Genomic DNA, 19,568 nt, shown 5'->3' with positions numbered 1-19,568 from the left:
TCTTTGTTCAACTATGTATGTAGACAATGGAATGTAAAAAACTATAAATCTTAATGACAGTTACTTCTGAGTGGTGGGATTATGGGTTATTTTAGTTTTTTTATTTACATTTTTTCTTAGTTTCTGTAATGAGCACATATTGTTTTTATGATAAAGTATTTATATATTTTCAACAATGGAAAAGTGTCATCTACAAAATACGGATGGTTATAAAATTAAATGTTTTCTGCTTTTTAATATAGTGCATTATCATGGGGTAACATATTTAAAAAACAGAAAACAGGGGATTCTGGAATTTTTAACCTGGCCTTCAGAGTGTTGCAGAGAATGAAAAGAATATGTGTTGAACTTCAAATCTAGTAGGATTAAACTACTAGAAATGTTAATTTTGCGTTTGACAAGGTGAAAAATCCCTTTCTTGTGAAATTATATACCGATAAAGCAGAAAAAGAGAAAATTCTAAAGCCAGGAAAAGGGTAAATATATATAACACCATAATGCTGATCAATGACAAAATCAGCATGATTTTAACACAGTCCTTCAAGAGCGGCATGATCTGCAAAAGCGGGGGACGGGCTTTTCTTTCATTTTGAAATTCCGCATGAAGAGTACACCAGGGCAGGAAGTCAGATCTTTTTTCAATTCATTTGAAATGATAAGGTGAAGACAGCCTGAGAGGACTTTTAATTATATGATGAGAGAAGGAAGGGAGGGAGAGAAAAAAAGACACCAGGAAAAACACGTTTTTATATATGAAATAATGAGGAAGAAAATATAAAACTAAAGACTTTCAGTGTAAAACTAAAGGAAAAAAGGCTTTCAAGCAGATACCTTGCAAATGAAATACAAAGATCACAAGAGGCAAGTCCCAATATTTCTTGCACAAAAGCATAAGCTGTACCACAGTTGATCAACCTTAGTCCCTTCTCCCCCCAGTGGCAGTAGGGAAATGTCTGGTGATGCAGGAAGAGATAAGTCAGCCTTCCCAGCCTGACCAAGGCATGGTAACCCCGGGTCAAGGCAGGAGCCAGGCTGGGGCTGGGCAGGAGAGGCTGGGAGTGGGTGCCCAGGTCGCAGAATAAAGCCTCCTTTTCATGCGTCTTTTAAGTCCTCCTTTATAGGGACTATGACCTAAATGAAGAATCCCCAACTTGGGAAGAGCTGCTAGGAAGAGCAAGGAAGGGCTCTTCTGCTGCAGCTCTGGCTCCACCGACCCCAAGCTGTGCCTTTGAAAAGTTCAGGGACAGTAGTAGCCTCGGCTCTGAAATGAGATCAATAATACCGGGTTTCCAAGTTGTTGTGAGGATTAAATGAGGTAATATATTCAAACTGTTAGCCCGGTGCCAGGCATTCAGGAAGAAGTTCTAAAAAGTAACTGCTGCCACTTTAAGTTGTGAGTAGAAAAACTATCATGAGGAGACACCTACATTTAACTCCTCTTGAAGTAATGTCAGCCGAAGAGTTCCCGAAATCCTCTTCTCCCCACAAAATACAACAGCTCCCTGGTGGCCAACATCTTGGGAACTTTCTCCCAAACACATTCTTTGCTTTGGCGGTAGAGTTGGATGTTCTTGGAGGCAGTAATGAACAGGTTAAAGCTGTGGGGATTTCAAACACGTCTAATCCAATAAGAGGGTTGGTAAAACATGCGTTATCACTTAAAGAATAAATGTTTAAAAATAGAGCACAGATGTGAAATTTAAATTAAAAAAGAGAGACAGAGAGAGAGAGAAACAGTGCGCGAGAGATCTTCTTGGCATTTGTATGCTATTCTCTGCTTTGGTCACCTACCAGCTAAGCCTGTTAGTCTGATGTGCTCTGCCAACTGCTAGATACTGTGGGGGTATCTTTTTATTACTGAAGCAAAATTGGCAAATAGCTCTGAAACTTAAAAGTCAAACTCATCTCCCCCTTGATGCAGTTCTAAAAGCAGGGGGAATGCAACGGTCAAGTTTGTCTTTTCAGTTGTTAAAAAAAAATGTATACCTACAAAGCGAAGCATGAGTTTTTCCCTAAAACTAGCAGTACTTACACTGGCATCCTTGAAAGTTTAAGAGGAAGCATCATGGTTGATAGATTTATCAACTGACAATCATGAAATTCGTAATTCCTACAACTCCCCATGCTCATCCAACAAACAAAGATTTAAAAACTTCTGTTGACACTTCATTTGGCAATTTACCCCGTTATCCTTTCATGAGCTAGTATCGTGTCTTACTTGTGATAGAGATGATGAAAACCCAAGGCTTAAGAACATTTCTATTTACATCCCAAGAGTAACAAACACACTCCTACCATTGGTGTTAGAGGCGTGTTTAGGGAAGGGGATGAAAGTTGTTTTCTAAATACTGCTTCCATCAAAGCAAGGCATTTAAGCAAGAGGCCCAGAAAGTGGCCCATCAGTGAGAATTTGATGCTCCTGGAAGATGCCCTTCTAATCAGGATTTGAGAAACGTATGGGATCTCAGAAAAAATTCTTTGCCTCCACAGTCTTTTGAGTGTGATTTTGTGTTGTAACAGACTAACAGAATGGATTCCCTAAGTACTGGAGTTGAGACGCCAGCTGCCTAGAGTAAAGAATGTTTGCAGGCTAAGAGAGCAGACTAGTGTCCTGTCCAATTACTTGGACACTAAGAGGAAACCGATTTCAGTAAAACCAAAAAGTTCAGGCTTTACCTCCAGGAGAATGTCCTGTTCTATGCCTGCCAGGGAAAGATCTGAGTATTTCTTTTTATAAAAGGAATTCCCTAGAATATACTGCAAAGACACTTTGCATTGAAGTCAAAGATAAATAGAGATGTGGATAGATAGATTCTGGAACAGTGGGACAAAATAAAACTTATCCCAAAGTGAGTCTGCAGTAAAAACCAATGCATTTGCATTTCAGCAATTCGATCTGGGGTGAGTCTGTGATGCATTACAATGCTGGGATCAAATCAAGCTTTTCTGGAGCTCATCCAACCACAACACGAGGCTATGGGAACCCTACTTCATGGAGTTCCTCCACTGCTGTTTAATCGTGCTGACCTCTTGAACCAAAAAGCATAATTAAAAGTCATCTGCATACAATGTAACAGAAGTGTAAATGACCCCATATTGATGGGGTGGGGGCCGAAAGAATTGCCTGGCCAACCACCGCACTCAGGTGCCTCTTGCTTTCCATGACAGGATGGCTCCACCTTTGCTAAGATGCAATTTTAACTAGGATCCCACCCTTAAGTGTGGACACATTCCTGGGCAGCCTCCTTCTACGCTGATTCTCAGCCACACCTGTTTGGTTAGTCCTTGGAGACAGTCCTATTATATCTTTTGGACAGCACAGGGGAGGGAAATTCTACCCGAATGTACTATGCAGTATGCAGCCTGGCATAGCCTCTAGAATGCTTACCTAGTCAAAGGACTTTTCCTCTCTGCAAACTCTGCCTCTCAGACTTAACACCTTCCTGCTCCTGACTGACCCGGGCTCCCTGAAATCATCCTGATTTTGCTAGCCAAAAGGAATGCCCAGAACTGGTAGGAAAGGGAAAAATAAAACCAAGGACAGTTTATCTCCAATCTCAAAGTATTCTAACCGGTTTGAGAAATAAGCTGGTTCTAATTTTAACTAAACAATAGTGTCTGGGCCTCATTTTAAAAAGGCATTTCCATCAAGGATGTGCATATCACTGCTTCAGCACACAGGGGAGTGCTGGGGAAAAAGGCTTAGGGGGTAAGATTTAGTTTTAAGCTTTCTTCAAAAACCCTTTAACAGCAGGCAAATCCAATGATTTCAGAATTAATTATTTTGATGTCAGTCCATTCTTCTAGGGCAGAGGAAAAGAAATGGGAGGATTGGATCCAAGATGCAAAAGGAGTTAAGATGGTAATTTTTAATAATTTTTTTTGGAAATGGTCTCCCTAGAGACGAGAGCAAAATAAAAACGTAACTCATTCTCAATTGAGATCCTCTTCCGAAGTTGCACAAATCTGGAAGCCAGATTTCTTTTAAAGGAGTGGACTAAAATTGTCAGAGGTGTGTGCTTGTGAGGAAATGGAAATGGGAAGAATATAAGAGTTGGATAGACATATGTATAATACTGAAATGATGATTAATCCTTGTCCTTCTTTTACACAAAAGTATCTACCAAGCAAACTAAGTTTAACTGCTGTCTCACCTCGACACCGTGCTCAACTTAGAATCAACCCAATGTCAACAACTGAACAGCAATGTAAAGGTTCTTTTGTCATTAAACTTAGCTGGCATTTCTAACCTCATTTCATATCACCTTGTCTGGCTCTTCTGACTAATGATTAAGAAGAGTTTAGGTATTTCTAGGTAAATTGATGCATGATATGCTCAGAAGTTTTCAGCAGTGGACAAGAGCAGCTCCCTTCACACAAGAAATCTCTGCTGTATCTGGAAATTCAGTGACATTTTATTTGAGAATTGAAGAGATGGAGAGACTTGAATATAGTGAAGAGATTTGGAAAAAAGACTCAAAATGGCCATCATGGCAAAAAACTCAAGTATAGGAAAAGACAGCTCTGTAAAGGGCACATCTTGAAACATGACAAGAAAGAGCAAAAACCATTTTGCAGTTATCACTTTGAAAACAGCTCTCATTTCTTATACCATATACCATATAAACAGGTGGTGACTGCCTAAATATTGGGGTGAGAAGAATTATGAGGCCAAGTCCTGTCTAAAAGGGATAAGGATTAATGTTTTCATTTTTTTAATAAGCTGCTTTGGCGATCCTTCACTCATTCATTCATACATCAACAAATATTTGCTGAATGCCTACTAGGTGCTAGAAATTGTGCTAGGTCTAGAGTTAAATGGTGAGGGAAAAAAGTCATGAGGGCCATGTTCTCAGTCCTCATGGTGCTTAAAACTGGGCAGGGCAGATAGTTATTATTCAAATAATTCCCCAAACAAGTGCAAAATTACATCTGTTACAAGTACTATGAAGTAGATGTACATATGTCACCTGAGTGCCAAATTGGGAATTCGACCAAATTGAGAAAGTTCCAGAAGGCTTCTCTGTAAAAGTGGTATGAGACCGAGATTGCTTAGATGAGGGGGTATTAACTAGGTGGAGAAAAGAAAGAAATGTGTTCCAGGCAGAGGGAATGGCATGTGGAAGGCTGAGGGCACAATAGTTTGACTTTGCGTTTATCCCAGAAGTAAGGGAAGTCACTGAAGGGTTTTCAGCAGTGGGAGCTGGAGGGTGATGGATGCAAAGGGATTTATCTTTAGAAAAGGTCCTGCTTCTTCCCACTTAAGCTTGAGAATCACCGGTATAGCCTAGAAGCCAGCAAGCACTTCTCCAAGGGCACAGCCAACACCTGAGCAGGACAACGGAATGGTGGTGAAAGCAAAGAGGATATGGGATTTGAACTTCTGTGGCATGGTGTTGAGACTGCCAGAAAGACAGGCAGAGCGTTTTGTCAAAGGGCCCTGCTCTCAGCCTATTTGAAAATTTCATCAGATAAGAGCCAAATTCTACCTTTAGCTCTTCTTTGTGGTTCCAACAGAAGTGGCAATGTTTTTTGTTCGTTCATTTGTTCGCTTGTTTTGTTTTTTGGGGGGGTGGGATGAACGTGGTCCAGGAATCGAACCTGGATCTCCCATATGGAAGGTGAATATTCTACCACTGAACCACCAGGGCACCTGCTGTTTGTTTGTTTTTTTAAAACAAGTCAGAGCACCTTGGACTTTTCGGAGGCAGGAAGCAGGGGATTAGGAGAGTGGGCTCGCTAGTAGAGCCTCAAACAGGGCAGTCCAGTGTGACGGCAGAGGGAGGTCTCTTTTGATTCTTACATGTCCAGAATTTCTGCTTCAGAACGGACAACTCTCATCAGATCCTGCCTAAGAACCCTACACAGCCTGCCCCTACCACATCCTAGCTCTGATGGCTTGCCTCCTCACCTCCTTGCTCACTCCACTCCAGCCATACTGGCCTCCTTGCTTTCCCCAAACACATCTTCATGTTCTGAGTTTTTGCATAGGTGGTTTCCTCTGCCCAGAATACTTTTCCCCTAGTTATCTGCATGGTTCACTAACTCATTTCCTTCAAATTTTTGCCCAAATGTTTCATTTTATTCCCAGCAAGGCCCACCCGGTTCACCCTATTTGAAATTGTCACTAGCTACTCAATCCTACCCTAGAATTCCTGTTCACCCTTATACTGGTTTATATTTTTTATGCCATATAAGTTACTCAGTTATTATATTCATAATCTATTGCCTCCTCTCTCTTCACATTTAAAATTAAGCTCCATGAGGAAAGGATCTTTGCTTGTTTTAATCACTGATATGTTCCTAATGCTTAGAACAATGCCTAACAAACAATGGGCACACAATAAATACTTCTTGAATTTAATTCCAAGGTGGAACTTGGTCTCACCAAGCTATCCACCCGCTTTCACGCTCATGCCCCTGGGAAGCACGGTAGCCACAGGCCCAGGCATTGGACCTGGGTTTTTCTGATGGCATCTATGGGGAATGGAGGGTTAATCTATGGTTCACTGTGTGGCATTAGGGAGACAGTGTTCAGCTCAGCTAAGAGCAAAGGAGAAGGCATCACAATAGTACTGGAAGTGAAATCCTAGCACTGTCAGGTGTGAGTAGCATGATGATGGGTAGGCCATCTGGTCTCTCAGAGCCTTAGTTTAGGCAACTTACAAATGGAATGATACTCTCCTCATTGGAGCAGGTATAATATCTGCCAGACTGACTCCCTGGCACCTGGCAGAGAGCCTGGAACATAGTAGGTGTTTAATAAGTTGGTTGGTTGATGAGGAAAACATTAGGAGATAAAGCATGTAAACTTATGATTACATAAAACATGGCAGACACTGGCATGTGATAATCATTCATCCACACAACAAGTACTTATTGAGCACCTACTATATGGGAGTGTTTGAATAAGCTATTCATTTTCAGCCACTAGGGATGGCATGGGCAGTGGAGAGACCTTCCAAATGAGAGCAGTCAGGCTCAAGAGGCAACCTGAAGGGGGTGGCACCTCCCATGAACCAATCTGCCTCAGTCTCACCTCTGAACACTGGATAGGTGAGCACCCAGACCCATGCCACCCCCCTTCCTTTGGCCTGAGCCCCTGCAAGAGCTCTTCTCTGTCCGACGCTGCTCTGTAGTGATGACAACTGACCTCCCCAGGTGCCCACCTGATTGATGTCTATGTGGGCTGCATTCACAAACTAAGGCACATTTAATGACCGCTATGGGCCTCTTCAGCAGAAGCTGAAGCTGCCATCGAGGGTTCCTGACATCACAAATGTTCACAGATCTCCAAGGGCTGGGGCTTTAGGGGAGGCAGGACAAGGAAGTCTTAGGCACCAAGATCTAGCTCTGCTTTTTCTGCCACAGTTCAGCAGTATATTCTCAGTAAGGTGTGACTCCCCGGTGTGTGCAGCTGAGCTATGGCACAAACAAATTACCTGAGAGGGTTGGTGGCGATGATACTGATGAGTTGATGTGAACAAACAGCCTAAGCCTAAGAACGCCAGTCAGAACCCACTCTTTGAGAATAGAGAACATTAAAAAAATATATTTTATTTTGCATTTACATCAGATTACTAGGATAAGGCGACAACACAATTTCTGCAGAGGCCTTTTTGCTTGTCACCTTGAATTTATTCAGGAACCTGGTGGGATATGTGTACAGCCAGGTGGGCTACCCAAAGTCTAAGCTCCAGCTCTTAAAACTGTGTGGCAGTTTATTCCACACTCTGAGCCTCAGGGAGGCTCCCATAAAATGGGGCTAGTCCCCACACCACTGGTCCCGGCTCCCACCCTGAGGGCTGCTGCAAGGACTGGGATAGAGCGTCCTGAGGGAGCCTGGATACACGACCTGGCAGAGTAAATGCTCAATAATACGTAGTTGCTTTTATTAGCAAATTAATTATTAAAGTTAGAATCATTGTCATTTGCAATAACGATAAATCAATTCACACGATTTCTTTGCTGTGTGGTGGGCAGGGTGTGTAGATGGTTTTCAAATCCAAATCACTGAGGAGCCCCACCTCCTCCTTCCCTGCCTCTTTCTCCACAGCAGCCCTTCAGACTCCACTTTAGCCCAGGCAGAAGACCAAATGTGCATGGCTGGGGTTTCCCAAATGTGCCCCACGATACCTAAAACCAAGCCAGTTGCAAATAATGGAGGCTTTGTGCCGTTTCCCAGGAGCAAATTGAAGGGCTACACTCAATCCTTCCCGGAATTTAGAAGTGCATTTTCATGATGCTGAGAGAGAGAAAAAAAAGCAGGCTTAAAAATTTTCCTATTGGCAAAAGTAGAGGGAGATATGGCAAGCAGAGGAACTAAGAGACAAGAACGAAAAAAATCATCCATTATGCCTGACAGTAAAATAAAGCCTTGGCTTTGCAGATTTGCCAGCCCATTTCAGAAGAGTTGCCCCTCAGTGGTCACCAAGTCTGGAAGGACGGACAAATACATAATAATTGAAATTATACTATACACCATGATTTAATACTACCATCTATGATTCTAGACTTTATGGCCACTGAGTACTGGAAATCATCAAAAGAGGTGGAGATCTAGATAGGCTTGGAGGAGGCAGGGGTTTCCTTAACAGCTGACTGACCTGAGACTTTTGGATCATGTATGCATCGTAGCTGGACCCGTGGGATTTGGCCGTAATATCTGGGCTGTAGCCAGCATCACAAGTGCACGGTATATTCGAACTCAGGGACTGTTTCTTAGGCCTATACACCTGTGGGAGAAAGCTACAATGGTTAGACATAGGAGGGGAGGGCACAGGGTGCACAGGATAAGAATTAGGGGAAAGCAAAGAAGGAAGCTCAGAATGACTTTCTACTGTCAAGGAGGTGGGAAACCTAGGGCAGAAGATGCACAGCCCCAAACAAAGAGGTCAGATGTAAGCAGTCCCTGACCCCTGGGGCCAGGCTAGCGAGGCATGACACTCTGGGGAACAACACCAACGCCTGGCAGCGACTGGGTCCCTCCCTCTGCAAGGAGCCTGCAGGCATGGCCTGTTTTCTCTCGCAGCAAGGCAGTCCCATGAGAAATGGACCCTGGTTTGGGGCCAGATGATGCCTTTTCCTTCCTGAGGGGGGAAAAGGTTGGCCTGATTATAAGGGAGGGAGACTCTCTCTTCTGGATTCCCTTCCACTGACCTAGCAGCAGGCGCTGAGCAGAGACACCCTAGCAGGCAGAGAGCCAAACTGGGTACGGAAGTTGATGTAGACACAGTCCCGGTGGGACTCCTGTGGCATTTAGAGACCTTCAGAGTCACATGTGACTGTAGCTAAGATGTGGCAGCTACCTTGGGAGATCCGTGAGCCACAACCTCTGCTGAATGGGTTCCATAATGAACTTAGAAGATCTTTAACCATGGCTTACAAAAGCTCCAAGGTTTTTGTTTTTCATTTTTTTTTAATGGAGTAGAAGTAACACTGGAAGATTTGTTCCAGGGTTATTTTCCAGTATGCTTTGGGCACCATTGTTTCCATTTAAGCCACTTCCAGAAAACCCTCCAGAAAGCAAAGACATTTCTGCACAAGTTAGGATCACGTCCTTCCTCCCTTGCCCCTCAAAAGAAATACAGTGACCTAGAGAAGAGGAAAACACAGAAGGATAAGCAAACAGGTGATAAAAAATTAGACTGAATAATGGCTGGAGAGGTCTCCAAGCATATTCTGGCAGTGCTAGGGGTTGGGAGTGTTCTTTGGCCAAAAGGTCCTAGGAGAAATAGTTGAAGAACCAAAATTGGAAGCACGGAGAGAAAGAAATAGAAAGAACTGGAGGAAGGGTGGGGGACAGAAAGTGAACAAGATAGAAGGGAGCAGTTCCAGTGGGAAAATAAAGGTGCCCAGAATTTAATTAGGAGTCTCTAGGATTCAGTCAGAAGTCAAATAAAGACCACGGGAAGGAAGAGAGCTGAGGTCTACTTCTGAGATGATGCTAATACAAAAGGAAAGCAAACAGCACTGGCTGCAAACCACACAAGCCCAGGCAACATGCACATTAACACTGAAAAGCAGTAAAATGGTGTTCCAGTGACTACTTGGGCCATTTCACTCCTACTTGATTTTAGCTGCTTGAGCTTGCAGGATGGACATGGTAAAATGAAGAATGGCTAAACCCAGGGAAAACCCAAGCTCCCAAACCCAGAAAAACACACCTTTCATGCAGGAGGCCCCACCTGCTGTTTTAACTGATGCACTAGTCGGTCTTTTTCTCGCTTGAGGGCCATGACTTCTTCCTGTGTCTTTTTCTTTTTGGAGGCAGACAATTCCAGCAAGGCGATGTTTGCATCTTTCTCACTGATTGCTGCTAGCAGTGCTTCCTGTCTGGTAAAATAAAGATAATTATGATCATTTTTATAAAGTGAAGAAAAAAACTCTTTGCATTTATAGTTGAAATGAGTTACACAGTATTGTTAGGTCGGGGGAACTAAAAACGGCACTGCGACTTGAGCTGTGAAGGCTGTGGAGCCCCTCCCAACATGGCTTCTGGAACTGCCCCTTCCGGACACCTGACTTCCAGAACTATGAACCGCCCCTTCCTACCACCTGACTTCCGGAGAACTGCCCCTTCTGGATATCACCTGACCCCCTTGCTTAAAAAACTGCCCACGCCATCACCCAGGCGCTGACTCACCTCCCTCCATCTTGGGTTTGGTGAGCTCAGCCTGGGAGTGCGGAAATAAATCCCCTCGCTTTACATTTCTGAGTCTACCGTCCTTCTTTCTCACCCTTTCGCCTCCTAAACCTTTCAAGTATCATCTCAATGGAAAAGAATTATGGGTAATACTTAAGACAAATTACCTCTTTGGCTCTCACAATGGGCAAAGGAGTTTGGGTCAAAATTCCTAAGCCCCATATACTGTGTCCTTTGAGAAAAGCAACTCTCTATGGTTTCATATATACCACTGCATATGGAGCAGAGATTGTAGAAATGAGAGGAGTCAATCAGACCATTTATTAATAAGACTCTCAGCCATCTATCCATACATCCATTCTTCCATTTACCAAATATGGCTTAAGGCACTCCAAGACAGCCCAATAAAACTGGGCAGGAATTTTAATAGCAAGCGCTATTTTTTCTCATCCGAGATTTTCTTTTGGAGTTAGGGATATTTACTAGGGTACCCTCTCTATTTTTGATACAATTAGTAATAATCCCCTGCTATGCCACCCAAACCACCCCTACCTCAGTCTTTCTTTTAACTTAGTGATGACACAACCATACTCCAAGTAGCCTAAGCCCCAAACTACAAATAATATTGATTCTTTTCTTCCTTCCCCCTCCAGAACTAATCCATTGACAGCTTCAGTCAGTTTTACTTGAAAATACACCATTTATATAAATTTCAAAGAAGAAAACAAACCTTGTTTAGCGAGGCATGCATGGGTGGTAAGACTATAAAGAACATTAAGGAAATAACCATCACAAACATCAGAATTGTAGTTACCTCAGAAGAAGGGAAGACAGTATACTTTGAAGGAATGCCAAGAAGACTGTTAAGGTATGAAATGTTCTAATTCTTAAACTGGGTGGTGGATAAATTAGTGTTTATTTTATTATTATTTGAATTAGCCATACCTATATCTTTTATATATTCATGATAAAATTAAAAAAACAATGTATAAAGAAAAATTCGAAAAATGAAATGTAATGAATAAATCGACATCATTTTGGATCAAGGAATTTTAAATTGAAGTGAGGCACATTTTTTACCAATCAAATTAGCAAGGATTCTAAATTTCATAATTCTCATTGTTAGCATGGGGGTAGTGAAAAATACCTTCTCTTGATGGGAATATAACTGGATTAAACATTTCTGGAATGCAATTTGGCAACGTGTATCAGCAGCCTAAAAAAAATGTCCATGCTGTAGGGTCATGGCTAGAATCTTGATAAGAGTTTATGTAAGAAATTGTGGTCATCTTAGAGTTTTTGTAATAGTGAAAAATTTAGAAAGACTATGAGAGTAAATATTATAGAAAAAAATTACATTACACAGCAGTTAATGATGGTGACAAAGAGATTGCATTATTGAGATAAATGTTTATGATTATATTCTTTAGCAATAAAGGCAAATTACAAAACTTTATGCCTCAAATGATCTCATTTATGAAAAACAAACAAACAAGTGCATTGGAAGGAAATACAACAAAATATCATCAGTAACTATATCTGGGTGGCAAGGTTAAGAAATAGAAGTCTAAAAAAAGAAAATGAAATCATTATCTAAACTCCTCTCCTGTTCCCAGACATCTGACAACCAGCATCACTTGCCTGGACCACTGCAAAAGCTTCCTCACCAGTCTCTGCAGCACGACACCAGAATAATCCACAAAAACATCGTAAATCTGTATTCCACCATTATTTTGCCTAAAAAAAAAAAAACCCTACTAGATCCCTCATTAAGCTTGAAACCTAGACCCCTTCTTGATGCTGTTGAAGCACTACACCAGCATGGGCTGAACATCATTCTAAGGTCATTCTGTCCTCTTTTCCTTCCTCGAGCATTAATCTCCAGTCACTTTTTTGTTGCAGAACTCGTTTCTAGGCCTTGAAAATGTAACATCTCTTCTCACCACATAAGCTGTGCCTTTGCTGTTTCCTCGGACTAGAACACATTCATACTTGTACAGTGCCTTCTCATCCAGGTCTCAGTTCAAACAGATCGTCTGTTGAGATTCCTCTCAAACTGCTCTCTCAAATACCATATCTGCACCTTCCACCTCATGCCCTCAGCGCTTGTTTTTTTTTTTTTTTTTCCCATAGCACTCTTTACCATTTGGATTGGTCTCAGGTACATATTTGTTTCCTACACTTGGCACTCCTTGAAATTGGAATCTCACTTGTCTTCCCCACTGATTCTCAGGCTCCTAGAAGAGCAATGAGCACATAGTAGGTCCTCAAAATGTTTGTTGAATGAATAAATGATGTAGCTCACTTTTTTATAAGCTTTTGAAGACACCACAGTACACCTCTTCCTCTCATCATTAAAAAATATATATTTGTATTGAGAAATCTTCACACATAACACATTCCATGCATGATGCACAACCAACGGCTCGCAACATCACCCTGCAGCTGTGCACTCATCACCTTGATTACCCTCTAGAATATCTGCATCACTCCAGAAAAAGAAACAAAGAAAAAAAGAAAAAACACACGATACACCCTACCCCTCCTCCCTCTGACCACCAGTACTTCCGCCTACCCAATGGATTGGACCCTTCGTCCCCCCTGTCATCCATTCTTCCATCCATAGGTTTTTACTTATTCATCCATACCCTGGATAAAAGGAGCATCGGACACAAAGCTCTCACAATCACACAGTCACTCTGAATATGTCACAGCTCTACACAATCGTCCCCAAGTATCGAGGCCACCTCGAACAAACTCAACAGCCCCAAGCACCTCCCTGTACCCACTCCAATATACCACAAACCTAAAAGGGACATCTGTATAATGCATCAGGACAACCTCGCAAGCCTGCTTGAAATCGCTCAGCCACTGAAACTCTACCCTGCCCCACCTCTCTCCTCCCTGACCTGGACCAGAAGGCACCCCCAACCCCCTGATGCCAGGTCCTGCTCCTCTGATCTTTGTAAAATTACAGTGCTTTGCTTCCTGCTTAATCTCTGATCATTGCTTGTTCAGAAAAGCTTTGAAGTTGCTTCATCCCATCTTTACAGTTTTACTTTTATGGTCACAATTGTCAGGATTTTAACCCGGAATTTTTTGGCACTCTTTCTATTTTTTTTTAATTATTATTTTCTTTATTAGAGAAGTTATGGGTTTATAGAACAATCATGTATAAAATACAGGATCCCCATATAACATCTTGCATTTGTTACAATTGAAGAAAGTATATTTCTATAATTTTACTATTAACTATAATCCATGGTTTAACATAGGGTTTATTGATCGTGAAGTGTAGTTACATGGATTTTTAAAACTTTTTTATTCTGTTACCACATATACAACCTAACATTTCCCTTTTTAACCACATTCAAATACATATTTCAGTGCTGTTAATTATGTTCATCCAGAATTGGTTTTAACTTTTTTTGACTCATGGACTCTTTTGTGAATCAGATGACACTGCAGGTCATTTCTCCAGAAAATATACAAAACATATACCCCCACAATATAAATAATTTATCTTCTTGCACTGGAAATTGATTTTGACTATAGAATATATTTTTTAACTTTGTAAAATTAATTTAATTCTCTTATATAGTATGAATATGTTAATTTCATAGTGAATAATGTTATTTCTATTTTTATCACAGAAAATTTAGAAAATGTAAAAAGAATACAGAAGTTTTATGCAAATATGTCATTAAGTCTGCCAAAGATAGTTAAGCCATTATTTTGACTAATTTTTCTATTTACATTTATGTATCTATATTTATATATTCATTGTTTTGCTGCCTACTTTTGATTTAAATTTTTCTTCATGCCCTTTCTCTCATATCATTAAAACATAACTTAAAGTATCTCTGTATTATCTTTTTTAAATTAAAAAAAATTTTTTTTACTGTGAATAACATGTATACAATAAAGCAATAAATTTCAAAGTATACTGCAACCATTAGTTATAGAACAAATTTAAGAGTTTGGTATGGGTTACAGTTCTGGTATCTCTGTATTATCTTTTTTAAATTAAAAAAATTTTTTTTTACTGTGAATAACATGTATACAATAAAGCAATAAATTTCAAAGTATACTGCAACCATTAGTTATAGAACAAATTTAAGAGTTTGGTATGGGTTACAGTTCTGCAATTTTAGGTTTTTCTTTCTAGCTGCTCTAAGACACCAGAGACTAAAGGAAATATCAATATAATGATTCAGTAGTCATACTCATTTGTTAAATCCTATCTTCTTTGTATACTCCTCCTTAACCTTTGATCCCTTTACCAATTTTTAGGGGTACTTGGGCTCTGCCATTTTTAACATTTTCATATGGGGAAGGGCTGTTGATAATATGGGATATGGGAATGGAACTAGTTGATGTTCTGGAGAGGCTGGGCCCTCTGCATTTCAGGACTTATCTGGTCCAGGGACATCTGGAGGTTGTAGGTTTCTGGAAAGTAATCATAACCCGGCACTCTTTTAAATTAGAAAATGGCTTTCCTTGATGTATTTCATTTGGAGCTCATTTCTGCTGAGGAAGTTTTGTCCCCACCATTGGTGTCACATCTCCGATATTCTAGACCCCATAGCCCCAGAGAAGCTACCCTACTGGGTACTTTCCTTGCCTACAGTCTCAGGATTAAAACCTGGTAATGACCCTGTTTTGCTTTTCTTTAATCCCCATCACACGACGAGGCCTCCTCCAGATGTCTGGACAAGGTGGTCATTATGTGGATCTCAGATTTTCCCCCTTTTCACTGCTGAGATTTGTATGGACTTTTCTGGGCCCACTGCTGCCAAGCAGTAGGAGATTCTGTCAGAGTCAGGCAGACACATGAGCAGCAGAACATGTCAGGAAATATCTCCACTTTCCAGAAGAAAACCAGTGCAGTCTGGACTACCAGCAGCAGCGTTAATATCCAGCTTTACAGAACCTGTCTGGTTCTGGATAACATCTTGAGACAACTGACATGTTAGCTGCTCACAGCTAGTGCACACTTGTACATAAGGCCTAGGAGAAGGGGATCTAAGGGCTTCAAATCAGGGAGAATACATTAGCAAACTGTTCTAAAGTATTAGCTATAGTATTAGCTATAACCCACCCTAATGACTGCAGTGTTTTACCCCACTGTGTTCCAAACTGAAATACTTAATTTTTTTAACGGAAACAAATTAAAACACCAATTTTAGGAAAATGGAAGCGGGGGGGTTATATTGTAGTGCATCCCGATGATCGACTCTTTACAGCTATATGCAACCATTCAAAATGCTGATATTAAATAAAGAAAATGTTCATGTTTGTTGGTAAACAGTTCTTCAGGACTCTCTCGGGCCAGTGCTGCATGCTTTACAAGCAGTGGCACCGTCTTCTTGTCTGTCTTTTCAAGGATAGTATTTACTATCTGTACAGCAGATAGCTTTGGGAGATAGAGGTTGTGTCTCCTTTAGGAACAAAGGATATACATGCTTACTGCCCTGCAGAATAAAGTTAGTATCTCCTTTCAGAGCAAAGGGTGGGCAGGTTTACTGTTTATCATAAAAGATGTGGGTTCCCTAAGCTCTGGGTTGCTCTCCTGTGATGCAACCTGCTGTATATTCAGCCACTAAACTGACCCATCTGTAATTCACAGCAAGGGGAATTGATGTAAACATGCTGAAGTTTTTCTCTTCGCCAAGAGCAGTAAAGTCCTTTGTCTCTGACCCTGAAGTCTCTTCTCATCTGCAGCATTCATGAAACTCAGGCAGGCTAATCTGTTCGCACGCTGATAGGGGAAGTTTCAGATCCTTCACAATTCTCCACATCAAGTATATATGTACAATAAAATATACTGCTATATTCTTAGAAATAAAATGGAAAGGAATTACATCAAAATTATCATTTCATGGGGGTGGGATGGATAGGGTAGTTTTTACTTTTTTTTTGCTTATACTTTTCTGCATTATTCCTTCCTCCCACAAAATATTATAAGAATAAACATTTAAAAATTGTAGGTGAAGCATGTACTTCATGCTTCAAAAACCTTAGCAGATGTGAATTTTGCTCATGTTCCCATCCAGACATTTAAACTCTCTCTATACTCAGGCTGTGCATGCAAACACACACACACACACACACACACACACACACACAGCTGCTGGTACAATCTATATCATCTCCTATATGGACAATGGACAACTTCAGTAATTTCTAACTTGGCTCTCTGTGTCCATTTGTAGCCCCCTTTAAACCATTTTCCTCTTCAAGGTCAAAATTCAGAATGATATGGCTTTAATAACTGTTAAAAGGATTCATCAACACGAAGAATGACTATCCTAAACTCATTTTTCCCTGTAATTCTATAATGTAGGCTTTGTAGAGTTAAGTACTGATTTGTCCTCTTCATAATACCATCAAAAGTCCCAATAAATTAAATTTTAATTCTCAGTTTCCTATCAATCAAAGAAAAATATACACCAGTCTCTAATTTTCTACAGATGTTATTACTAAAATAAGCCCCAAAGCAAATGATTTTTAATTTTAATATTAAACCTTTTAAATATTAAAAAAAATTATAGAAGTACATTTAAAGTCACTCTTCAAAATTAATTAATTCATATAAAACACTCCAGTTTGCTCTTTGTAAGCTTTTCCTTATTGTATAGTTTTGTTTTGCTTTTCTTTAGCTAACAAATGTTTTAAAAATACTGGCATTATGCAATCATAGACATCTGAATAAAATTAGTGTAACAAAGACTACATATATTTTTAAATCTTCTTAGTTAAATAATAGCCATAAACCTATGAATATTTCCACTAAAATATCCTGACTTAAATCTATATTCAATAATTCCATTCATTCTAAACCAAACAGTAATTAATAGAAAATAATTAAAGTACATAGAATTAGAAAAGTACAGGTTTCACACTTTAGCATGCTCCGAAATGTGTTCCAAACCTTATGAAGTTACATCTGATCATTACCATTTTGTACAGTAAGAGTTAATTCTTTATATTAGTCTAACAGAACCATTACATTTGTTTTCATTTTTGTTTGTTTGTTTGTTTTTAGCATGGGCAGGCATCAGGAAACAAACCCAGGTCTCCGGCATGGCAGGCGAGAACTCTGCCACTGAGCCACCGTTACCCGCCCTACATTTGCTTTTTAAAGCAATAAGCTTGACTTTATAAATGAGTTTGAAATAAGTCTTTATTAAGCTGATACATTAGCTAATCATTTAAATCATGAGCTAATACTGCAGAGTTATGAGAATTCATTATCCCTACTTTAAAGGTCAGGATTTCTTAACAGTTGGGAAGAATTAATATAAGTTTAACAAAGATTAACTTCTTTTTACCAGCCCTACATCAGAGTCTACACTTTTACAATTCCCACGAGCCAATTTACTGATACACTGACTTAAAGCATCTGAGACAAATATTTTCCTGAAAACCCACGGAAGCATGCTTTGAGATAATGGCAAACATTGAAATAGATTAGGAAGCTTAAATTAAATTTCCTGCTATTTTTTTCCCTATAAGGAATTTTGGTTTAGCCATTTAAAAACAGAAAACTAAAATATTTGCAGTTATGATACCGTGTTTTTTACTGTTTTTTTTTTTTAAAGACTTAAGTGTACACAGTATCACTGATTTGATCCTTAGGCATATATTGAAAAATCAAATAAAAATCTTCATCATTAACTTCATTAGGTGCATTGCCTTCTAAATTCTACAACAGATTCACATTTGTTCAGAAATTGTTACTCTCCCATCAACCTGAGGAAAGCTTTTAAAAGCATGAGATTATATTCATCACTTACTCTTTTTTTTATTCATAGACAACAGGAAGCTAAGAGAGAATATATATATACACATCCTTAGACAGCGAATAGGGTTAAGAATATGCCAAAGGCATGCAAAATTATCTTTAGAACACTGCAACGCTCCAGTGTACAGTTACCAAGGTGATCTGTCTATGCCCTAAAATGTCACTTAAAATATGAAAAGGAAGCCCAAATATGCCAGGAAGGAAGATAAGATAATGCAAAGAGAAATAAATCTATAAGAGTCTGTTGAATGCCAAGCTAAGAAAGTAGGCCATAGACAGCATTTTATCAAAGTGCAGCCTAAACAAATGTCAAGGGGAATAATTCCTTTAACAAATATGGGCAACAATGGAGGGAAAAGGGGGGAATTGTGTGCCCTCACATGCATTCAGTCAGGGTTAACAATGGATAAAAATATGCACGAGAACACACTTAATAACCCTAAACTGTCATTCAGTTTGTAGGAGGTAGTCAAGATACAGCTAATAAAACACCAAAAAAAAAAAAAAAAGTGTTTAAGCCACTCTGAAAAAAAAAAAAGTCCTTGATAGAAGAAAATGAAAGAGGGCTGAAGGGCATCTCCTGCCAAGATAAATGCCTTCTTATGAGTGTTGCCTTGTAGCTAACCCTCACAAAGACACCCAGAGTCCTCCATTGCCAATATATCCCTACCTCACTTGTCACCGTCAATTTAAAAGGGAGTTTTATAAAAATTTCTGTTTCACTCCCTTTTGGTGTCCTTCTATTAATGATGATTTGAACTCCAAGAAAGGTGCTAAAATTAATTTTAGGAAAGCTGCAAAGGAAGGCAGGCCAACTCGGAACTGGTATAAATTGCATTGGAGGGAGAAACATAACACGTTTTTCCGGTAGGCTCTTGTTTTAGTTAGCTGACCCATCTTTAGGCACACATTCAATAACAAAAGCAGAAGCTTAAAAAATGTGCTGCATTAAGAAATGTTTGGGTAATGACATACGAGGGAGAACCTACATTATGTACGGTGCTCAGCACGCAGTCATGTTCTAATCATACTGTGGGAAAAAAAAATTCCGCTCAATCAACTTTTCCCAGTTAATTACTGTTTTCGTTCCCTCATGACCCTGAATCTTCAACCGTA

General features: G+C 39.9%; 1 protein-coding gene across 1 annotated transcript in view; it reads right to left on the bottom strand.

Annotated features, from left to right (window-relative positions):
- ERC2 (ELKS/RAB6-interacting/CAST family member 2) overlaps positions 1 to 19,568 on the bottom strand; it is an 865,607-nt gene that overhangs the window by 40,604 nt on the left and 805,435 nt on the right. The window contains exon 14 of the mRNA XM_077128970.1: positions 10,188 to 10,335. Coding sequence (XP_076985085.1) covers positions 10,188 to 10,335 — 148 coding nt within the window. The remainder of the gene's footprint in view (positions 1 to 10,187; positions 10,336 to 19,568) is intronic.

This window comes from Tamandua tetradactyla, chromosome 15 (genome assembly GCF_023851605.1).
Source record: "Tamandua tetradactyla isolate mTamTet1 chromosome 15, mTamTet1.pri, whole genome shotgun sequence".
NCBI lineage: Eukaryota > Metazoa > Chordata > Mammalia > Pilosa > Myrmecophagidae > Tamandua > Tamandua tetradactyla.
This window is presented reverse-complemented; position numbering and strand designations above follow the sequence as displayed.